A 14,629-nucleotide genomic window follows, 5' to 3' on the forward strand; every position below is an offset into this window, starting at 1 on the left:
AAATTATAAAATTGAACTTATTGTTTTCACAGGGGTGTTAAGTATGTTATTTATCACAATTTACATAAAGTGAAAAATTAAAAACAAGAATAAATTAAATAGTTTGGCTTCATGGTATTTGTATTTAGTTGTTTGTTATTTAATATTTTTGTCTGATTATTTATAACTAACCAGAAGGACTTTCACGGGGCATTTAAAAAACTGAGTTTAATTTAATTTGTGCAACCTAATTGATGTCAAAATCAGGCATTATTAACCTCCACGTTCAAGATATTTGAGTAAAAAGTTGACTTGGCCTATTGTAATCTTGAAGATGGAGCCTTGTATTGGTTACTTCATTTGTAAATATCACTTAATTTAGAACCACAAACAAACCAATAATTATACTTTTATCTTGTGAGGTCTTTTGACAGCAAAGCTGCCTTCATCAGATACTTCACAAGAATGGTCTCTAGTATTTATTATGAATTGACGGATAGATGGATCCAATAAGTAACCTTATTGCCAAAGGTTACTGAATAACGCTAAACCTAACTGGTAGAGGCCAAAACAGCATCAATGTTCTCTTCTTCGAAGATAAAATTTGTCTAAGGTCAAGATTACCTCATAATCTTACCATAGGTGTTCTACTGGTGTTTTCTTCTTTTTTTTAAGTTCAACATATTGAGATTTTTTCCTATCCAGTTAACCAGAGCATTTTACCATTGAATGTACTTCATCGAACTTTATCTTAAGAGATCAATTCAGTAATGGATTGGCTTACTATTGACCAAAAGTAGAAATATTTAAATTTACTCTAATCACAATATAACGTGTAGTGCTATAGTATTAACTGTAACATAATGTTGGTGGCGGTGCATGTACAGGTGTTTAGTCGAGAGTATAGTCACAAGGACTTCTGTCTGGCTCACCTGTTCACCGATCTCAAGTTTGAGGGTGGCATACTTGGGCTTGCTTACGTGGGCTCACCTCGGCGTAACTCGGTCGGAGGGATCTGTACGCCAGGTCTGCCTACATAACACAGTGTTAACCTCGCTTAACTCAGAACTCACCTAACCTGTACTAATCCCATCTCACCTAATCACATCTTTTAGTTTAACTCAAGTGGGATGATCTTACACAGTGTCTACTGCCTATTGACATGGGAAATTTTCTTGAATTTGGTCAAAGCACTATTTTACAAAAAGCTAGGTACAGTACGTGAGTGGAAAACACAAAGTTTTGAGCACATTAGTGTAATGTGATTACCGTTTCACAACACAAACAGCATGGTTGATAAAAATTTGAATAATATTGCCTCAGATCGATAATGTTTTACTACTAAAAAAAGGTATTATAAATGTTATAATAATGTACCTGACATTGTTATACTATGTAACTAATAACAAAATCATTTACATCAAAATTAATTTATGTACTGTAATTAGAAATAAAGTTGAGACAAAATGCGAAGTGTAAGACTTCTTTAGTGAATTGGTTAGAGGTTTTTCTAATTCTTCCAAACTAGATTGAAATCCAAAAGCCATTTTAGTCCGGAGATTTAGAATCAGTTGGCAGTAGACACTGTGTTGCCCTCATAATTTTTCCAGTTCAAGATAGTTTCATATTAGCTTTAATAAGCTGTAAATAATGTAGTTTTGTAAGATTTCAGGGCACATTTCTAAAGGTATAAATAGATATATAAATAGATAAATCGGTCATGAAAAGTAATGAGTAAAAAAATTGTACCGGTTCAGAATAAAAAATATATTTTGTACTCTTTCCCAAACACTTTTATTTAGTGAATCTGATTTTTTATCGGTTTCTTTTTATAATATTCTGTTCTTCCACTTCACGCATTAAAGTTGTGTTATTTAGAACTAGAGATATTGGGAAAAAATTAATCACTGGGTGTAAAATCTAGATTAAAAAGTATGTTGTAAAAATTAATCTTTTGAATTTGCAGTATTCACAGAACTCGTTGACCTGTTTTGATTAGTCAGAATGCGATTAACCAAGATATTACTGTATACTAATTCCATTTGACAGTGTGTAATATTTTAAAGAATATTATAAATAAGCTTGCAAAACCAGGCAAAAGAGCTTGCAACTTCAAATTCCAGTTCTATGGTTAAATCTCGAACTAGCAATTGACATTTCCCTAAAAAGCAGTCCCATTTTCTTTGTTTTTAAGCTTCTCTTTTAAGCTTTCTTTTTAAATGTATAAAATATATTTTTTAAGGCTATTCGTACCATATTTACAGGGCGTCTCAGATCTCTCTACCAACATTTTCAGGTATTATTCCTGGACCAAAACAAACCAAAGTATATTAAAACTTCCGGAAACTCAATAATTACCCCAGTAGCTGCCATTTTGTGTATTCCACATTAAACTAACTATTAGATAACTATTTTTAATTTCAAAACGACTTGGTGTAATAAGTTGAAATTTTGTACATACCTTTATAAGTTAAAGGCTTAATTACATAACATTTTAATTTATTAGTAGCTTTATTTTCAAAGTGGTGGTTTCCTAAAATCTTCAAGCATAAATACTTAGAAAATGACGTATAATAAAAAAGTCACAGTTGTTGCATTTTAGTTGGAAAATTTAATTACAAATCCAACGATTCTAAAAGTTTTAAATATTGGTTTTATGTTTTTCATGTAATTTAATTGTTGCCATAATATTCTTACTAATTGCAGGATTTAGGTTTCTTTTGGTTAAAACATAAGAAAATAAATTAAGAATAATCACCTTTTTAAATAGGACTAATAATAAAGCCTTAAGAAATTTTTTAGTTATAAATATACAAAATCAAATTTCATTATTTGATTTAGTTTTAAGAATTATGAATATAATCATAAAATATTCATAGTTTTTAAATTTTCTTTTCACATTTTTTTTACTAAGTAAAGTGTTTGTATATATATATATATATATATATATATATATATATATATATATATATATATATGGAAAACCTCAAGGTTCTAATAAAAATTGCATACTAGTTGTTTTCCTTCAAATTTAATGCTGAGTTCAAAAATATGTTTAAGGTTTATTTTGTAAAATAACACTTTTTAGCAAAACCTTGGAACCGTTAAATATGTAAAAAACAACAAGCAATAATCCAAAATAAAAAATAAATTTGTTTTTTCATCAAAATGTTTGTAGTATCATGACTTAACGTAAATAACTTATTGTAATATGTGTCAAGCAAGTCAAAACAAATCACACAACACAAAACAGTGTTAAAAACAGTGTTTTTTTACTGTTTTGTGTTAAAAAACTGTTTAAATAAGTTTCCAAAATAAGAAATTGTTCTTTTTTCCTTCATTTTGAAACATGTTTATTTCAATACCTCTTGGTCTCAGACTATCCAATCACAAGGTCAGAGAGATCTATTGTCAATTCAAAGTCATCCCTATTGTATTTCCATAATCAAAATCAACTAACAGAAAAATCAGCTGTCTTACTGATCATTCCTACATCCGTGGGACTCTTTCTTGAGAAACTACATTATTTAATTTACCTTTACTTTGACTAATTACTATCCTTAATCACTAATTAACTTATACAAATCTTTTGCATACATTATCTCACACAATATATAATAATTAAATTTGAAATAGCCTATGTAGCAAATAATGCAATTTAGTTTTATAAGCGAATGAAAAATGTTTTCTTCAGAATACTTCAAAAATGGCTACACTTTGTACCTGAACTCGGGCCTGAGTTCAAGTAGAAACCACTATGGGCAGCGGGTGATCACACGAGAGGCAGACTTAGTCACGGCCCACGAGTTTGGTCACAATTGGGGCTCGGAGCACGACCCCGACATCCCCGAGTGTAGCCCTAGTGCCAGCCAGGGTGGCTCCTTCCTCATGTACACCTACAGTGTTAGCGGCTATGACGTCAACAACAAGGTACGTTACATATATTTAGGTACTTTTCAAATATCAGTAAATACTTGATAATCCATCACTGCACACTTAATTGTTTGTCAGTAGAAGTTCTCACCCTGCAGCCTGAGATCTATCAGGAAGGTCCTACAGGCCAAGTCGGGCCGTTGTTTCTCCGAACCGGAGGAGTCATTCTGCGGCAACTTGCGGGTGGAGGGAGATGAGGAGTGTGACGCCGGGCTGCTAGGCACTGAGGACAATGACAACTGTTGCGATAAAGTCTGCAAGCTGCGGCGCAATGGCGGAGCTGTCTGCAGGTAAATAATACACGATTGTAACATTATTAATATTATTCTGTCTTGTACCCAATGTAAAAAACCTTGTTTTTTTAAGAATGTAGAAGCTTCCAGTAATACATTAAATGATAAGAAAATGTTTATCAACTTTTGGTAAATTTTTATTTACTATTAGTTAAAATAGTTCCCCGTATCCGATACAAAAAATCATTTTTCATGTTATGATTAACAAAATAAAATATAATTTACAAATTAAACAAACAAAATGTAAGAGTAATATCTGAAATGGATGTACAGTAGATAAGTGATTGTTTGGATCCTAAGGTAGGCTTATTTGAGATGCATAAATAATAAATATTTAATAATAATCAGTTAAATATAATGATTTCCAACATTGAAGAAGAATAGTAAATAATAAGTCAGTTGCAAAACAATTAGTCAGAAAAAATTGGTTCTGGTTTATTTCCTAAGTACGATTTATGAATGTGTGATAAAAGGTAAGAGGCCTTGGTGCATATTGAGCTCTATTCATATTATTGTATGTCCTTTCTAATATGTTCAGTAATTTATTTACATTATTTATTTTCATAGCTAGATTTTTACGTCTGGGATTGAGCTTATTTTTCTAACACTAACACATTGGTCAGTCAAATATCTTTGCCCGATTTATTACTATTACTATAGGCTTTATACCAATATCCCAGAATTTGAAGTTATCGGTACTTTTTGACTCAAGGTTCAAGTACTTGACTCAAGTGTTATGACTAGTCAGCTTGAATGTTCCAGTGATAAGAATTCCCCTTGCTGCCAGAACTGCAAGTACATGCCGCAAGGGTTCACATGCCGCGAGGCACAGTATGCCACTTGCGAGCAGGAGTCGCGCTGCACAGGGCTGTCCTCGGAGTGTCCCCGGTCCCCGCCTATGAGCGACGGCACAGGCTGCCTGGAGCGTGGCAAGTGTCGCGGCGGCAAGTGTGTTCCCTACTGTGAGACTCAGGGCATGCAGAGCTGCATGTGTGATGTCAGTAAGTATTCAATCTCTAGTATTGGCAAGTGTGTTCTGTACTGCAAGACTCAGGGCATGCAGAGCTGCATGTGTGATGTCAGTGAGTATTCAATCTCTAGTGTTGGCAAGTGTGTTCCCTACTGCGAGACTCAGGGCATGCAGAGCTGCATGTGTGATGTCAGTGAGTATTCAATCTCTAACATCGGCAAGTGTGTTCCGTACTGCGAGACTCAGGGCATGCAGAGCTGCATGTGTGATGTCAGTGAGTATTCAATCTCTAGTATTGGCAAGTGTGTTCCGTACTGCAAGACTCAGGGCATGCAGAGCTGCATGTGTGATGTCAGTGAGTATTCAATCTCTAGTGTTGGCAAGTGTATTCCCTACTGCGAGACTCAGGGCATGCAGAGCTGCATGTGTGATGTCAGTGAGTATTAAATCTCTAACATCGGCAAGTGTGTTCCGTATTGTGAGACTCAGGGCACGCAGAGCTGCATGTGTGATGTCAGAGAGTATTCAATCTCTAGTATTGGCAAGTGTGTTCCCTACTGCAAGACTCAGGGCATGCAGAGCTGCATGTGTGATGTCAGTGAGTATTCAATCTCTAACATCGGAAAGTGTGTTCTGTACTGCGAGACTCAGGGCATGCAGAGCTGCATGTGTGATGTCAGAGAGTATTCAATCTCTAGTATTGGCAAGTGTGTTCCCTACTGCAAGACTCAGGGCATGCAGAGCTGCATGTGTGATGTCAGTGAGTATTCAATCTCTAACATCGGCAAGTGTGTTCCCTACTGCGAGACTCAGGGCATGCAGAGCTGCATGTGTGATGTCAGTGAGTATTCAATCTCTAACATCGGCAAGTGTGTTCCGTACTGCGAGACTCAGGGCATGCAGAGCTGCATGTGTGATATCAGTGAGTATTCAATCTCTAACATCGGCAAATGTGTTCCCTACTGCGAGACTCAAGGCATGCAGAGCTGCATGTATGATATCAGTGAGTATTCAAGTCTTTAACATCGGCAAATGTGTTCCTTACTGCGAAACTCAGGGCATGCAGAACTGCATGTGTGATATCAGTGAGTATTCAATCTCTATTATCGGCAAGTGTGTTCCGTACTGCGAGACTCAAGGCATGCAGAGCTGCATGTATGATATCAGTGAGTATTCAAGTCTTTAACATCAGCAAATGTGTTCCCTACTGCGAGACTCAAGGCATGCAGAGCTGCATGTATGATATCAGTGAGTATTCAATCTTTAACATCAGCAAATGTGTTCCTTACTGCGAAACTCAGGGCATGCAGAGAACTGCATGTGTGATGTCAGTGAGTATTCAATCTCTAACATCGGCAAGTGTGTTCTGTACTGCGAGACTCAGGGCATGCAGAGCTGCATGTGTGATGTCAGTGAGTATTCAATCTCTAACATCGGCAAGTGTGTTCCGTACTGCGAGACTCAGGGCATGCAGAGCTGCATGTGTGATATCAGTGAGTATTCAATCTCTAACATCGGCAAATGTGTTCCCTACTGCGAGACTCAAGGCATGCAGAGCTGCATGTATGATATCAGTGAGTATTCAGTCTTTAACATCAGCAAATGTGTTCCTTACTGCGAAACTCAGGGCATGCAGAGCTGCATGTGTGATATCAGTGAGTATTCAATCTCTAACATCGGCAAATGTGTTCCCTACTGCGAGACTCAAGGCATGCAGAGCTGCATGTATGATATCAGTGAGTATTCAGTCTTTAACATCAGCAAATGTGTTCCCTACTGCGAGACTCAAGGCATGCAGAGCTGCATGTATGATATCAGTGAGTATTCAGTCTTTAACATCAGCAAATGTGTTCCTTACTGCGAAACTCAGGGCATGCAGAACTGCATGTGTGATGTCAGTGAGTATTAAATCTCTAACATCGGCAAGTGTGTTCCGTATTGTGAGACTCAGGGCACGCAGAGCTGCATGTGTGATGTCAGAGAGTATTCAATCTCTAGTATTGGCAAGTGTGTTCCCTACTGCAAGACTCAGGGCATGCAGAGCTGCATGTGTGATGTCAGTGAGTATTCAATCTCTAACATCGGAAAAGTGTGTTCTGTACTGCGAGACTCAGGGCATGCAGAGCTGCATGTGTGATGTCAGAGAGTATTCAATCTCTAGTATTGGCAAGTGTGTTCCCTACTGCAAGACTCAGGGCATGCAGAGCTGCATGTGTGATGTCAGTGAGTATTCAATCTCTAACATCGGCAAGTGTGTTCTGTACTGCGAGACTCAGGGCATGCAGAGCTGCATGTGTGATGTCAGTAAGTATTCAATCTCTAACATCGGCAAGTGTGTTCCGTACTGCGAGACTCAGGGCATGCAGAGCTGCATGTGTGATATCAGTGAGTATTCAATCTCTAACATCGGCAAATGTGTTCCCTACTGCGAGACTCAAGGCATGCAGAGCTGCATGTATGATATCAGTGAGTATTCAGTCTTTAACATCAGCAAATGTGTTCCTTACTGCGAAACTCAGGGCATGCAGAACTGCATGTGTGATATCAGTGAGTATTCAATCTCTATTATCGGCAATCCGTACTTCGAGACACAGGGCATGCAATAACTTTTAATAAAGTTTGAAGGGGGTTGAGGCAAATGTGGTTTTTCAGATTTAGTCTTGAAAATAATTGTGAAACTGGCTGGGCGAAAGGCATTTGTTGACTACTTTTATCTTTGTTTTTTTATGATTTGTTTATAAAACATTTTGTAAATAACATTATTTATAGTTGTGTTGTAATTGTGGTAGCTTTAATATTTAAATCAAATCTTAGGATTGCTCACATCATATAATAATTATGATAAATAATTACTATTATTTGTTCAAATATTATGTGATTTGCATCATGTTTTAGTATAATAAAGATCATGCTTATAGTGTATAAATGACTAACAGATTCTAGACGAACAGAAAATAAATAAAATGTAGTTAATACATTACATTTTACATTTGCTAAAGCAAGTAAGTTTTTATTCATTTTTTCAGTTGGAGATGCCTGTAAGAGGTGTTGCAGAATGAATTTGAATGACACGTGTTTTCCGGTTGACCCTCCTGATATACTGCCCGACGGAACTCCTTGCATCCAAGGATTCTGCAACAAGGCAAGTTTATTGTGCACATCTCTTTGGAAAAGAGAGCGAAAATCGTCAATCGACTTTGTAATGGAAATTTGTCACAGAGCATTTGACAAATATTTTGATGTTATGAGGACTAAAACTCACTCATTCTACTTATATAATGCAGTTTTCTCAATATCATAAACTTTTTTAAAGTTTGTTGCAGTTAAAAGTTTCTAAAATTGTGACTTACAATGACTTCCTCTGGGTTAATATTATTAATAAATTTTTTGACTGTGTATATCATAATATGAGGGCTATTCAGACAGTAGATTAAATTTTCATATAAATAAATAAAAAAATAACAAAGTACAAGAAGATCATTGTATTATATACATTTGAAAGTGACACTAAATCTTTTAACTCTTACAGTGCTAGATTTCTTATTTACGTTCCTTATTTCTCCCCAATGCTCAGCATGCAATAACCATGAAAAACTGTTGTGTTAATTTGCTTATCGTTTTATTTCAATCAAGATTCCTGGAAATATTATGAGAAGTTATAAAATAAAACATTATTTTTGTAATGACTTTTATATTTTTTACAAATAAATGTGTACAAGAAAACAAAACGTAAAATTTTAAAATTCATTGAAAACAGTAAAAAATTATAATTTTACAAAGACAAAATTTTAATTAAAGGTGTCTAACAGCTGTACACAATGTAACAAGATGTAACAATTGGATATAGGAACAGAGCTTGTGTGCAGATCTCAAGAATTGCACTTCATTCTCCCTACACGGGAATAGCTGTTACATGCACCAGTGTACAGCACAGATAACGTTCGGTTGCTGTAACAACTAGTTTTGGATTAATAACAGGCAGTAGAAAGTAATGAATGTAGTGTAACTGTAGTCTGAGCTTCTGTTAACATTCTTACACTTATCCCCAGTTTTACAAAATATGGTAGTTTGCGATGAAGGACAAAAACTTTGATTACAACATTTCCTTTCATCTTTACCTCACAGGAATTTCTGTAATGGGAAGATTTAAAATTCAGATTTCTTCTAATAGGTCCGTAGACTTCAATTGATTTTAAATTTCATTGCAAACATAGGGTAAACATTTGAAATTTATAATTTTCTTTTATTGTTTCAACAGCAAAGCCATATAAGAATAGATATTTATATAGTATTATTTGTACAAACCACATACCTAATGAATATATGAAACAAAAAGAATAAATAAAACAACACATCATGTTATATACATGCTTGCAACTAAACCAAGAAGAGAGAACTTGGAATGCATAAATCTATTAATAAACAACTTTGCTGTCAACAGGGTATGTGCGAGAAGACCATACAGGATGTGGTGGAACGGTTCTGGGACATCATCGAGGATATAAACATCAACAAGGTGTTGCTGTTCTTGAGAGACAATATCGTAGGGACAGTTATCTTGGTCACCGCGCTGATCTGGATACCAGCGAGTTGCGTCGTGAGTTACTTTGACCGCCGGAGACTGCACCGTGAGGAGAAGTGGCGCAAGTGGAGCAAGACAGATGCGTTCATGCACCCCACTGACTCGCGGCGGACTGTTATACATACTAAGGTCAACAAGAAGAACAGGGTCACACCACAGTACTCAACGTCCACCTGATTGTACCAGGTTGGCAACATTAACATTTAGGGGCAGAAAGGCAAACACAACCAAATTGGTTGTTCTTAACTTAATTTCGAATGTATTCTTCCGTACATTCCTAAAAGACACATTTTTCGGTTTTATTTATATCTCATGAAACTGCTTTGTGAGGTTAACGTGTAAAGGGAGTTGAAGTTTAAACAGGAATATTTATCAGTAATTTTAAAGTTTTTGAGATTAAAGGTTTAGATTATATATTCTAATGACATCGCATTTACTTAAATTTTCCTAGGTAATAGAACTGGCGATTGAGACAAAACAGTAGATCGTAGATTGTTGTGTCAATTTTTTCTCATGATCAACAACCTTAACTTTTAGTGTTATCTTTCAAAGTGTTATTAAAATAAGATGTGTAGCTAATTTTTGTCTTAAAATCCGTTATGGATCATTCTTTAAATAAAGAAGTGTTATCAATTACGTTTGTTCCATAATTTCCTTACGTATTCACAAACAAACGTATTAAACATAAAAGATTTCTGGTTCACAACGCTTTGGAATATTGCATACTCAATTAACTTCTTGAGAAATGATACATGGCAAAGCAATTGGCTTCCTTTTAAATTCATATTAACTTAAAAAAAATTTTGGAAAGAGTCCCTACTTAGATATAAAACGATAAATTTATCAGCAAAGTTCTTATGAATATTATTTGTTCTATTATGTATTGGTAACTAAATTATTGTATGTGTTAACAAGCATAACACAACATTCTCGTATCTTTATGAATAAATGGGTATATTGTATCATTTAAGTTCAAATTCCTGTTTAAATTTGTACTCTCATTGCACATTTAGAATAGCTAAATTATGTAATTTTTAGTCACTGCCAGAAACAATGGCAACTTATATATAGTTTTTCAAATAAATATAAATGTACATTTTTTGTGATGGGTAGTTTAAGTATTTTTTGTTAATAATTTTTCTTACTGAGGTAAAGTTCACAAAAAATATTCATATTATACAAGTAAAGAATTGCACAACATGAAATTTTAATGTAACAGTGGTGTTTCCATTGTTTGTTGCTTTTTGTTTTTGTAGAATAATGAGCAAAGGGTTTACAGATGTGTGTTTATTGTCCTAGGCCTTGTGTCTGTCCTTTGTTTCAGGCATCGCTTAACTTAAAATTTTGTTTTATGTATTTTGTATGATGTATCGTGTTACGGCTTTTAAAACGAGCTTTAGCACAAACATATACACATTTGTTTTATTTAAAAACGTATTTTATTTTAACAAACAAATTAGAATGTTTATAGATTAGTAAATAATTATCAATCACTTACACAAAAAACATTTTTGTAACCCTTTCAGTGGAATATAAATTTAACTAGATATTCTGTGATTTATTCTAAAATTTTAAGTCTATCTATACGTACTGGATCGTCCCTTGGAAGGGACTATTGTATTCCACCGCAGGGGATACAGGGTTTGTGATTTTATTAATTTGGTTTTAGTTATCGGAGGGATCAAAATAAGTAACATACATTTGTTTTGTTGTAAAAATATTGTTGTTTTATACAATAAGTAATAAAAGTTAAAAAAAAAAAAACAGTATAGAAACATTTTTTTATATTTCATGTCCATTTTTTAAATTTTTATGATAAACATCATATAACTATCATATCTTCTTCCCCTAGTTGCGTGTGATTCTTTGTAATAACTGGAAAATTGCTAGATATGCTTTTCAAATATTAAATAGTACTCCTCGTCTGTCTTGAAAGTATATAGGCCTACTTATTTTGACTAACCTTGCAGTACATTATAAATGAGACGACCAAAAAGCAACAAAATGGAATCACCTGCTGAGAATTTACATTTATATTCTGTATAGAATATTGGTACTCAATTTTGCACTAATTTTAAAACAAATCAGTATTTATAATTGCAGTGAAAATATGCCATTCAGTATTATTTAACAATATAATATAATATAATATAATATTTTCTATGCATGTTGCATATCGAATACATTGTCATCCATTTTGAAGACTCAACTCCGAAATTTATTCACTTTGTAAGTTATTTCACCTTTTTTCAGCAAAGTTATGTACTTAATTTTTGCATAGTTTGTTAATTTGTAATTAAAATACACTGAAATAAGTGATGATTTATAATCAAGCACCTATCAGTTAGTGGACAAAGGCATTGGAATAAATATATTCATATAATCTATTCAACATAAAAATAATATTTTATTGTTAGGACATAACAAAATATTCAATCAATCCTTGATTGTTTTTATATATCTATAATAGATTCAAGGCTAAAGTAGGCAGAAACATATTTTTTGAATTGTGTATGAGTATTTCTTTTATTTTATTTTCTGCAATAAGACACTTTAATGAATATTTATAATATGTAAACCTCTATTTAACCTATTCAACCCAGTGTTAGTCACATTATGTTTGAAAAAAATGTGTTGCGCACGGTTCCCAAGAAGACCCGGCTGAATACTTATACACACCAGCAAAATACAATTTTTATACATAGAATATTCAACTTTAATTGCAGAGTCTTTTGAAGTTTTAAATGCAACTTGTAAAGTACTATATATTTTATAAATAATTTTAACAAATATTCTGCAGATTTAACTCCTAATTTCAATTAAGAAGTACTGTTTCACGCTTTTATTGTTTTTATTCGTACTATGTACATTTCAAATTCAGAGAATTCATCTCCAGGTACCTGGTACTTCCTAATTGTACTAAGTACTTCTGGAGATTACACCACTAATACTAATTTTAACTGAATTATTAAAGTGAACATCAAAATTTTGTGTATATTGAAAATAAATAAATCTTATCCACTGTGGCACGACTTTAAAACAATATTTTCATCAACTGTAGTGGGGAGGGGGACATAGATTAAAAAATAAATAAACATCACTCTCGTATTGTAACCGTATAAAAATAAAAGCAATTTGAAATAAAATTCAACGATTTAATGAAACCTGAGTACGAGTACATATTTTCTAAACATTTTATTTTTTGTTGCATCAAAATGCAAACTCACCTGTTACAGTAAAGTTAGTGGTAAACTAAAACCAAAGTGGTTTCCTCTGAAATTCAGTTTTGGATCAGCCCTATTGGTGGGAGGGGGGGGGGTATTACTTTATAAACAATACGGTAGCGCAAACATGATGTGAACATATTCCACCATACAGAATCAGAGACTAACTCTGGGTTTTAACTAAGATAGGTTATCACTCTTAACTAATAGTATTCATTTGGCACACATGTGTTATAGTGGCACATCTTGAGTCCATAAGCATTTATAAAAAGTTAAGCCCTTGTGAATTTTAATAATGTGTATCAAATTTAGTGTAATGATCAAATATGGTAATAAGCTAAGGGAAAATATGTATATTGTGGATATTAGTGACATAATGTACTATGCAAATTATGTATCTATTGTTTGTTGGTTATTGATATATTTTATTTTAACTGATTTCTGTAAATAAACTTTTAACATATTATAAGTGAAATTGTAATTACTGTAAATTATTGATCACCGCATTTCAGGTTTTCACTTTGGATTGTAACCGTCTATAGTGTAAGGGCTGTGCTGATGTGTACTTAAGCTAAGCTACTGTGTAAATACAATTTTATTCAATTTCCTTTCAATATATACAGTTTTTATAGAGTTTTATAGAGTACAAATAGCACATCAATTTTTTAGTGAACCATTGTAGCAAGATTGATTAAAGGTAAAAATAAATACCAGTAAAGAAAGGAACACATGTTGTTTGTGATCAAAATATTAAATCTATACACATACTTCATGCAATGAAATAATACTTTGAGTAATGAAAATATTAATGTCATATCAATAATTTATGTTTAGACAAAATTAAAACTCAGTAATTTCAATGCACTATATAAAGATATTATTTATTAATATTTATTATCAAGCTTTACCAAACACCAATACAATATGGTAGGTTCATAGACACTATGAAAACACCTTTCTTAAACTGGCACTGGCCACACCAAGGTTGCAGACAGCTCACGTTAGTTTTGCCGTAGTTTGTCCTCACAACTCGTATGGCCAGTACAGACGGCCGCGCTACTTTCATTGTCAGCTCGGCGGCCATATTTGTTGTTTGCCTCCTCAGATTAGAATTATTGTTAAATTTCCTTCTCGTTATTTGCATAGTAATTTAAAATGCTTAAAGAAGAAATTGAAAATAATTTAAAATCTTTTTAAGGAGTCTTTATAATACAAAGATTATAATTCAAACATACATTTGAGAAATTTAACTCTTAAACGTATATTGTCATCAAAGATATGTAAATAAAATATTGTAAAGTAAGCATTTACAGTTATGTTATATTGAACTATTTATGTTAGCATGAACTATTTTATATTGTTCTCGGTCTTTACATTTTTTTACAGGATAAAACTTTTAAAAATACACTCCTATGTATAGTCAAAAATAGTTAGCACACATCTTCTAGTAAAATTTTCTATCATAAGTGTATAGGCCCACTACACGTCATTCGTCTTATTTGCACAGTCAATGTTTAGAGAAGAATTACAGGCTAATTTAAAATTTACTACTTTACCTAAAAATTACTTTAAAATAAAGCTGCTCGATAGGTTTCAGCACTCAGCATTCATTATAAATCAAAGAGAATATTAGGAAATAACTGCTATG

General features: G+C 33.4%; 1 protein-coding gene across 2 annotated transcripts in view; it reads left to right on the forward strand.

Moving 5' to 3' along the window:
• The window catches only part of LOC124361784 (ADAM 17-like protease), a 42,961-nt gene extending 29,499 nt beyond the window's left edge, over positions 1-13,462 (forward strand). Inside the window, exons 8-13 of one of the 2 annotated variants that reach the window (XM_046815757.1) lie at positions 867-1,005; positions 3,674-3,909; positions 3,994-4,202; positions 4,968-5,206; positions 8,202-8,317; positions 9,617-13,462. In XM_046815757.1, the coding sequence (XP_046671713.1) occupies positions 867-1,005; positions 3,674-3,909; positions 3,994-4,202; positions 4,968-5,206; positions 8,202-8,317; positions 9,617-9,934 (1,257 nt within the window). In that variant the 3' untranslated portion in view covers positions 9,935-13,462. The remainder of the gene's footprint in view (positions 1-866; positions 1,006-3,673; positions 3,910-3,993; positions 4,203-4,967; positions 5,207-8,201; positions 8,318-9,616) is intronic. The other variant, XM_046815756.1, reaches the window with a different exon arrangement.
• The last annotated feature ends 1,167 nt before the right edge of the window (positions 13,463-14,629 follow it).

The sequence above is a fragment of the Homalodisca vitripennis genome, chromosome 5, assembly GCF_021130785.1.
Source record: "Homalodisca vitripennis isolate AUS2020 chromosome 5, UT_GWSS_2.1, whole genome shotgun sequence".
In the NCBI taxonomy this organism is placed as follows: domain Eukaryota; kingdom Metazoa; phylum Arthropoda; class Insecta; order Hemiptera; family Cicadellidae; genus Homalodisca; species Homalodisca vitripennis.